The sequence below is a fragment of the Myripristis murdjan genome, chromosome 19 (genome assembly GCF_902150065.1).
Source record: "Myripristis murdjan chromosome 19, fMyrMur1.1, whole genome shotgun sequence".
NCBI lineage: Eukaryota > Metazoa > Chordata > Actinopteri > Holocentriformes > Holocentridae > Myripristis > Myripristis murdjan.
Window position 1 is genome coordinate 5602222 of NC_043998.1, and position 10279 is coordinate 5612500.

At 43.3% G+C, this 10279-nt stretch overlaps 1 protein-coding gene across 1 annotated transcript in view; it reads right to left on the minus strand.

Annotated features, from left to right (window-relative positions):
* tbkbp1 (TBK1 binding protein 1) overlaps positions 1-10279 on the minus strand; it is a 49453-nt gene that overhangs the window by 22256 nt on the left and 16918 nt on the right. The window contains exons 2-3 of the mRNA XM_030078566.1: positions 7544-7802; positions 3246-3371 (exon numbers count right to left, since the gene is read on the minus strand). Coding sequence (XP_029934426.1) covers positions 3246-3371; positions 7544-7786 — 369 coding nt within the window. The 5' untranslated portion in view covers positions 7787-7802. The remainder of the gene's footprint in view (positions 1-3245; positions 3372-7543; positions 7803-10279) is intronic.

Below are 10279 nucleotides of genomic sequence, written 5' to 3' on the forward strand. Positions count from 1 at the left end.
TTCCATAGTGAGAGTCATCAAATGTATCTCTTAAACCAAATTTAGGTCACCAAAATCCTGACACCTCAACAAGTATAGAGCGATGCATCTATACAAAAGGGGGGAAAAAATCCTAATTCCCACGATAACATCCAACACTGTCACAAGCTACCACATTTTGACAAACTGTTTAAGCCTCGGTGACATCTATCTTTCTCACATCGTGCTCTAATGAGGGAGTTAATGTCACCGAACGCCCTGATCAAATGACAGATCTGAGGGCAGGGACACAAGTAGTGGGAATAGTTTACAAATGAATAGCTTGTCAAGGGAGGAGAGAGTAAATGAGGGGGAATGAGATTATAATGACGAATATGGTCACTTTAGGCAACACCAAAAATGAAAGGAGTACAGAAACAGAATGAATAAGAGCGAGTGGGTGCAGCTAAAGAGTGAGAGAGTGAGAAGGCGAGATAAACAGAGCAGCCAAGGACAAAGAGGTGTGTCATTGTTGTGTGCTCGAGCACCAAGACCTATTCAGTGTGTCTATGGTAACACATACTGTAGAAATCATCACCAAGGTGAGGAAGGCTTGTCAATAGCATCGTGACTAAGAGGAGGAGAGCAGGAGTAGGGGGGAGGCGCATGGAACAAGATTTTGAAAACTAATAAAATTCTGTGGGCACTGCCACATTTTCACTATCACATTTTCAATTTTCACCACGGTTCAATAAATTTATGTGGTGTTGCGTCCTTGTCTCAAAGTCCAAAGCTCTCGGAGACAACCAAACAAATGTCCTGTGACAATACCGAGAGCTTGACTGCACGGTTTTGTTCCAGTAGATGAGTATTCTTTGTTTTGTTTTGTTTTGTTCAAGGAACAGTTCACCCAAAACACAGAAAGAAACATTATCTTCCCACTTAGCCCTGATGCAAACTATCTATTCAGATAGCATTTGTGATTTTGCATGGTTTTTAGTCCTATGTGCTGAATGGAATGGGTGGAGCTAAAACCATCAAATATGAACACTACATATATATAAAACAGTTCTTTCTCGCAGCAGTTCTTTCCGAAAAAGCAATGACACAGATACCCAACACATCCTTTGGGGGCGTGGAGTTTCATTGGGAAATACTTCCTGCCGGAAAGCACTGTCAAACTGTATCTCACCCCCTTTAATTTGTATTTGCTGGGGGCGGATAGATACAGTTTGCTGGTGTTATTTGGCACGACGTAGATCCCAGTGAAACACTCCAGTCCTGAGGGCTGTGGATTATGTCCAGTAGCCATGCCATTATAAAAATCAGGAGTGGCTACTGTTTTTCCCATGTCAATTTTTGACCGTTTTAGCCACAAACAAGAAAACCGATTAAGCCCCATTATATTGTGTGTGCAGGAGACAGGAAAGATGACACTGGAAACTGCACCAAAACACACACAGAAACATTATGGACAGACAGACTGCACCATGGGAAGTGGGAAAAATATTAACATATATATTTTTTTTATTTTGTGTAAACTGTTCCTATAAAGTGACATAAACCATGTAATACTGACACTGCCACTCCCAGGTTTGGCTGGTTTGACAGGGCGGATGTATGAATAGACAGGCAGTATGCAGCACCTTCCATCTTCTACAATGCACTCAATTCGAGGTTTGTCCATTTGACAGTAACGCCGTATGAAAATCAGCTGAAAATCCTCTAGTCCCCTCCGTCTTAGCTTGCTACTACGCTGTGCAAATAGCTGCAGTTGCTTCCTTATGTGTTGCCTTTTGCTCATGCCATCTTGCGTCCCTGAGGGGATTAAACTGAAAAGCTCCCAGCGCCAGGAGGGGCCTGGTAAAGTAGCTGTTTGTGTAACTGCTGCTGATGAGAGCGGCAATATCGAACGAAACCCAAGCATGACGAGACGCCGCTGTGGCCACGCGAGGCGGCTGCACAGGTGCCATTCCGCGTCCAACGCTAATGCATTTTGCTCCCTCAAATTCTGCCTCGTCTGATGAACATTACGCCCGCCCTCTCCTCCTCTCCTTCATTACTGCAAGTCACCGGCAAACCCAAACAGAGAGGGGTAGGCGAGGGGAGGGGAGGTGGGGTGTCCTGTCCCCAACGAGCATGCTCAGTGAGCTGTGGCACATTCCATCACTCTGAATGCCTGGTGTCAGAGCGGTGTGACCTTGCGTGTCCCAGGCTAATGATTTGTTTGGCTCCCATAACCCATTTCCTTCCTCACTCTCTTTTTTTTCCCTCTCTCCCTCCCTATCTCTTCTTCCCACTGCCTTCCTGCTTCCACCACACACTCAATCTATTCACGTTTCTCTTTCCCCACTCTCTCCCTCCCTCGATGACTCTGTCAGAGAAATAGTAGAATTAAGAGTGAGAGGAATGACTAATCCAAACACATTATGGGCACTGCCATTCTCCTTTCTCGTTCTATTCCATTTTTGGAGGGGAGTTATACTACAGTATGTGAGTAGAAAACTGAAACTGATGCCTAGTCCTAGATCTGTTTTTTATACACTCTTGAAAAAGATGCAGCACTTCTTTATTTTATTTTTAATCTCTACACACAGTACTACATGCATTATTGTTAAGGTGTCATAATTAAAAGATCTTTGTTGTCCCATGGTACACCGTGGGTTGAGTTGATTTTTCTTTTTTAAATCTAAGGTGGACATACTCAGCAAAATCCTGGCCAGTTTTCGTCCCAGCTACGCTTCTCCTCCAAAATAGAACACCAGCGTGAAAATCCCATGTCACAGTGTTTCTTGGACGGCTTCTCAAAACGCCCCAATCTCAGGAATTTCGCTTAGACTGCAACTTTGGTGCTTAATTAGCTCTGGACATCCTTTTGCGTATGTCCACCAGGACTGGCCCCAATTCAGCTTTAATTCAATTAATTCGCAGGGAGGATTTTCTACAAAATTCAAACACTGAAAAGCCTTTTCATGTGATAAGGTTCCCCATTTCACTGTGTTAAGAAATGATTGAAAATGAATGTGTAATCATTGGTCACTGAGCGATAGTTATTTAAAGCTTGAAATGAAAATGAACATAAAGTGAGCCGACTGCAGTCTTAAAGTGTACTCCATCACAGAATTGTCCCTCCAGCCTCTCTCTCTCTCTCTCTCTCTCTCTCTCACTCTCTCCACTCTCTCCCCTATCATTTTGCCTCTCAACCCCTCCTCCTCTCTTTATTCTCCCCACCCTCTGCCTCCCATCCTCTTCCTGGTCTCTCGTGTTTTCCCTCTCGGGCTTCTTACCTCATGGGTCAGGGCATTGACTCTCTGCTGCAGGTTGCCGTTCTCCGACTGCAGCAGTGCCGTCTCCTTGCTCTCAAAGGAACAGTAGGAGTTACTGTCCTCCCCAAACTCGCTGATCATAGGGAACTGGAGGAACAACGAGATGAACATTGAGGTACAGCATATACAGTGGAGCAGTCTATTTTCACAGACAATTTATAATCTGATATGTCAAAAGGAAGGATATGGATGAGACATGTAGTTTTAGATGCAAAACATGGGCCATATAATGTTTTCTGTGACTGAAAACTACATAGAAATGATTGCATAAAATGCACACATATGATTGTGTAGTTATAATTCTGCTGCATATGCATTAACAGGGTGAACCACCTCTAAACACTGTGGGTAACCGATTTGTTCAATATTATTTTTTTGTTATGTAAATGTAAGTAAATTGGATTAATTCTGCTGTGATTATCACAGAATTAAATGGTGGCAATGCCCTACAATTGTTTGTTAGTGGAATTCTGTGATGAGAACATATGTTATGTAACTTGATTTGGTTAAATCTATTTTCAAACGAACGCATTTACATTTAGTGCTTATCTTGAGCGCAGAGGACTTTTTGTCTTCTGTTTCATATAACCGCCACAGATGCTGTGTCTATTTAAGGAGCAAGCAAACCTTTTCCATTTAGAGAAACACTTCTGTCTGCTCAAATTTACTGTACATGTTCACACGGCGGGTTCATCCTCAGGAGGTCCAAGAGTCCTCACACTGCCGAGCATTAAGCACTCTGAACTGAAGAACAGCCTTACTTCAACCCATGTTCAAAGCAGCAGGAAGCAAAGCAGCACTTCCATCTGCATCATTACCGCAGCCGCGTTCAACCGTCTTACATTTAAGCCCGGAGTGAGACTTTCCACTCAACAATTCTAAAAATCCTGTGACTTTTTTCCCCCTTGAATGTTGCATTTGCAAAACAGGTGTTTCTGCATAAAATCAATGTGTGTATGCGTGCATGTGGTAGTGGCTGTGGTGGGCGAGAAAATGAGATGCTATTGTTTAGGCTCCGTTTGACTTGAATAAATTAAACGTCTTTCTTGTGATGCGCATCTTGGTTTGTAGGCTTGGGGTTTCCGCACGCCACAAGAAAATCTTATCCCGAAACCTGCCAGAAAAATCATCCCTTTTTTGGAAATGACTGGTGTTAATATTGTGAAGGAAGTCAATATTTTTTGGATTAATTGTGCAGCCCTTTGAAAAGGCACATACTGTGTTTACATAGGCACAGGTGTGACAAATCCTATTCCAAACAGCCAAAACCAGCACCTGCTCCTCCAAAACCAACACCTGTCTCTCTGGGAATGGGCCCTGAACAAACTGCTGTTTGCTAGTAAGTCAACAGCGCTGTGGCAGCCGTGGGCCTTGGCTAACAGCTGCTCACTAAAAGGATGCATGTTGCTGTACCACTGTAACACTCATCCATACGGGAAGGACGAGACCCTAAACGACCACCTCTCTCTGTTAAAACTTCTAGCAATGTCTCTCTTCAGTTCTTTCCAGGAAAAATCCACCCTGGGACATTTTAACCTTGATTTAAAAAAAAACAACAAAAAAACAGAGTCTATTTTGTTTGGTATTTCAATCACAGTTACAATGTGAAGTTTGACAAGAGAAAAATGTTCAATTATCTAAAGCATCAATGGTAAATGTCAGGGTTTGGTGTCAGAACAAGCGCTCCTTTCCAGACTCACCATTTTGCACTGACATTCAACAATCATGCAGGGAAAAACTCATCATAGACGATCAATTTCTTCACCAACAGTAGCTTCAATAGATCAGCATGCAATGCAGCCGCAGCTTGCATCTTTGTGTAACCAGGCATGTATGGCACATCAGCATTGTTCTTTCTCCACTCAACTGGAAAAACTTTGCTATGGCTTTTGCTCCCTCCACCCACACGATGCAACACAAAGAGCCACCTTCTCCAATCAGTGAGTGAAGAAGTAGATGAGACAGGTTGAGGCAAAACAAGCACACTGACAGCGTAAATTGCAACACTTTATCACCAAATAACTCCCAGCATTCACAGAACACTGACTGATGACACCTAACCAAGTATCTGAGGGCGGATTTTCCCTTTAATTCTCTTTGACTCAACCTCACTCCTCACGCATTTCTCTTTTTCTTTCCTCACTTTCTGTTCTCTTCTCTCACGACTTCACTCTTACTCCCTCCTTTTCTTTTCCTCTGTCTCTCAGTCCAACCGGAGCCGTCCCTGGGGTGGCATTAGCTGCCCGTGCTGCCAGGTGGACAGGCTTCACCTGCCTCACAAGCTGTGCGCCTCGCTCCCTCTCTCTCCTGTCCTCCCCAACATCAGTGTGCGTCCCACCAGCAGCAAGCAAAACAGCGTTGGTTATGTGATGTCATCACTGTGCCTATGACTTTACTCAGTATGCAGAGATGATCAGCAGATGGTCCATTGTTTCAAATACGATGAATAGTGCTCGCAAGTTAAACATTTACTGGAGCCTTCAGACAAAGAGTCATTTCAAGTGTATTCTACACTCTTTGTGAATAGTTAAAGTAATTGTGGTTGTACAGTTGATACAAATCATTTGAATTGGAAATGTTACACATCTCCCCAAAGACAGCACAGTACATCACTGCAACAGCTTAAAACTGAAATGGACTCGTATGGTTCTTTATTGAAGGCTTCTTAAATTTCCTGAACTGGTTCTGGCTCTGGCCCAGGCAAGTCCCATTTTTAGATAAAAGTGTCCTTATTCAAGTGCATTAATGGTGCACTATACAAAATTAACAGTTACGTGAGGACCATTTAGCTTCATCTGACAAAATATGAAAATGGCACCTTATTTATTAGTGAGCAAGGACAATGTTGAGAACCACTTTGAGCCAACCATCAAATTTCATGCTTATTGCACATTTTTCATCAGTTGAGGCTAAACATACTTGACTTGTTGCAGTTTTGTAAAGTGCACCTTTAACTTGTATGAACCTATTGGAAAGTACATGTGCTAATCCCGAAGACATAATGTGCTTTAAATGGTATCAAAACACTATTAGACATTTGAATTGCTGTTTTGCAATTACATTATGTATGATTTTCTTTTTATTTTCAAGCACTTATATCCATCTACTCCATAATACTGCTCATGCACAAGTTAATACAGAGGAGCGGGGCCGTTGTGAAGGAAACTGTTATCAAAGTGACTGCTGGTGCTCCCTGCATGCACAGCTGCCTGCGCTGGGCTGGGACAGAGCAGAGGGCAAAATGTCAGGTTGATGCTGGTTCTCACACAGATGGGACAAGAGAAGCCCAGCCGTTTGTCATCACAGAATAAGGTTGAATAGGGGATTTGGTGAAGCTTATTGCAAACTGTACGGAGCACACACAGAGCAGAACAAATCCTAATACAGTTTTGTGTGAGTCTATTGATGTCTGAGCAGAGGTTCTGCAGTGTGTGGAGGCATGGTGCTACCTGATTGCCAGTCCTGCACACACCTCTGTGCAGCAGGGAACTGAATCCTGCTTAAGCCTCTAGCTGCTAATGAACTGCCTACTCTGCTCTTGCTATCTAAATAAAGATGTACAGTAAACATGCAGAGTAGTACACCTGTTCCCAGTCCCTCAAACAGCACAGCCCACTGGAAGAGTCCTTTGAGCTCTGTGTGGAAGGCGTCACGCTTTGACACGGCCAGCTCTTGCAGAGCTTTTCCCTTGTTGACTCTGAAACCTATTTTCCAGTAAGCTTAGTAATCAGTGTGGATGCCATTATGAATATGGGTAACAAAGCTGTGATACAGTGTTACTGATTTAAAATGTAAATAAAAATCTTTTGTATTTTGTGTAATCAATGGTGTTTAGTTTTACATCATCTGATCATGTTATAATAAACTGCCACTTTCACTTCTGCCACATACAGTAAGGACTTTAACCCACTTAACAAGCTCAGTGCTTGAATGTATGAAAGATGGCTTCACTACCCAGTCAATGCACAGAGTTCGCCTTTGAGGAAATGTAACAGTGCCATTTAACTGACTGCCTCTGCTGGGCTACATTAGCTCTGAGAGACTCTGGGCTTTTTGTTAATCTTTAAAGATCAGGGGGAGGTTCAGCCCCACTAAAAACAAAACAGTGCTTATTCTAAACATCACTGGATATCTTCTGCCTGATTCTGACCTCAAACAAGGACAAAAAAAAAAAAAAAAAAAAAAACGGCGATCACTGCTTTTCAAAGATGTAGTAATTTCTGACTTTGTAGCACGGCTGTGAAGTGAAAAACCTTCACCTTGATCTCATAGATCTTGAGTTTCCTCTTGATGCTGCTGTTCTCTCGCTCCAGGCTGGCCAGCCGGGTCTTGATGTCCTGATAGGCAGTGATAAGGGCAAAGTGGGAGGTGGAGTAGACATCGTCGGGGGGCATGGGAGAGGTGCGCCAGACCACGCTGGTGCAGCCGTCCTCCTTCAGACCCCCTGCCTCGCCGCCCCCTCCCAGCAGCCCCAGCTCCCCGCCGCCGAACAGAGACTCCATCACTCAGAGCCTCAACCTGGCAGACAGAGAAAGGGATGGCGGGGGGGTTATATGTTGCCTTCCTTAATTATTAAACATCAAACTGGTATCACTGTGAGAAATGTGCTCCCAAAAGTGAGTTGGAGAGGAAATGAAGGAAAATAGGATGGGCATGGAGTAGAGAGAACTAAAATATACTTCACTATTATTGATAATGCCACATGGTATACTGTGTTGCCCAGGGCAATAGGTGTGTACACAGGATAAATCCTAGCAAAACAAAGTACACAAACCCCTTGGCTCCTATGCACAACACCACATTTCACACTTCTACAACTGGGACTGACTCTCAGTACGACTGCAACAATGTTAAAAAACATCAAGCGGGCCAATTCTGCTCCTTTCATGCAACAAACACAAACAAAGCAGCACTCAATTGAGAGCGGCCAGACTGCTGGCTCAGACAATGTAAAATATTCAAAAGCAAAATGGGTACAGGGAGACATGGGAACAAGGAACACCGTTATTCCAAGTTCAAGTTACAGACGACCAGTGGCCTTGTTATCTCTCATTGTTTTTCCAGATATGTGCAGGCTGTTGTGTTAAGTACAGTTATCCAGTTAGTCACATTATCACATTTTCTCCTACTGCCAAGCCCTGAAAAGACTCACCCCACCTCTGTATCCCAAAGAGGTTTTTAATGCCATTACAGCCCTTTTTATGTCTATCTTTTGCATTGGTTATGCTGTAGCTGGAGTTTCTCTTTGAGTGTATGAGCACGCGGTGCGTTTTCTGTACTGAAGCCTCATAAGATGTTGCACACTTGGAGTCTGCTTCGTGCTACGTTGTTCCATTTCACAGTACTTAAAAAATAAAAAAAACATGAGCCTCGACAGCCCGCTCTCCTTGAGAAAACGAACCAGCGGCATGGTTGGCATATTGAACGTGTCGGGTAGTTGACTGACCATGCTAAGTCACAGCCAAGTGGCCTCACCCCCCCTCTGCCATCCCCATGACTCTGGCTGGTGCTGTCATGAATGATAAATAGCACCTGTGATAACACTGCCCTCTCTTTATGGTGCCACCGAAGGGATGTGTGCATAAAAGGCGCATTACACATGGCCAGGCACACCAATAACAATGGTTTGATTTACGTCAAGGATGCTGAGGGAATTACAGTATTACACAACACCTAGTTGATTTGATGTATACTCAGTGGAACGGATGCCTGCTTGAGTCCCAACCTTGTGAGTCAGCCGTTGCCTACCGAGCTATTTTCATTTTCTGCTTGCTCTTCCCTCCTCGATGCTATTTTCCTTGTGTTTCAAGAGAAGGAGAGAGAGAGAAAGAGAGAGAGGGAGAGAGGGAGAGAGGTAGGGAGGGAGGGAGAGAGAGAGTGAGAGAGAGAGAGAGAGAGAGTAAGGGGAAAAAAAGCCTCTATCAATCTTAGGCTCCTTTCTTAGCTGGTTTAGGGGGTGATCCAAAAGCACACCCACATGCACACACAAACACATGCCTGTGCACATGCAGCCTCCTCCCACCCAAAAAAAAAAAAAAAAAAAAAACACACACCGGGACATAGACAGAAAATACACAAGTGGACACAGCGGACGGGCTGATCAAACATAAGACGTAAACACAGGAACTGCAGCCAGTCACCTGCCAGCTGCCTGACGACTGGTGTTTACATAGAGAAGATATTAAGGTCTTGTGATGGGTACTGTGTTGACATCATGCTGTCATATCTAATGCAGCATCCTCTGGCCTTGTATGCTCACTCTACCAACATGCAGTGTATGTTTTCACTGAATACCGCATTTCAGCATAAAAATTAGAACTGCTTATATCAAAGAAAAACAAAAAAAACCCAAAACAAAACAAACAAAAATCAAGTAGTATTTTTTCCTTTACATTACCTCTGATGCTCTTTAGAAGTCCAGCGTACTCACATAGGGTGTTGATGTAAAAACTTATTCCATTAAGACTCAGACATTTAAATCCTTTGTATTTAGACATACATGTCGCGGCTGAAAAGGCTTCGTTAGCGCTGGAAACTGCTTACAGTACAGTAAATTGCTCTCCGTGTTTGCATTTGGCCTTATAATGTGCCACAGAAAGGAAGAAGAAGAAGCGAAGAAACAAGAGAACACTTGCTTAACACGTCAGGCAGCATGCTGATACCACACCACAGTGTGCCGTCTTTTTTAATTGGTTATGAAAATGGATATTTACAGGCTAAGCCTTCACAAAAGTCCAATGAATTGACTATGTCTCTGTTAAAATCCGATGGAAAAAGCATACATCAGCTGACCCCATACAGTCTTGAGGAAACCACCATGTATAGGTCAAAAAAAACAAAATAAATTGCTACAATAAGAGCAGGTTGTAATGGAAAAGATCTTCTAAAAACAGGCTGTGAAATCCATAGATCACACAATACAATCCCATGAACAGAGATATGCCTGGGCTACATTTCCAGATAAATTTGCATAGTAAATACATACATCTCCTCCC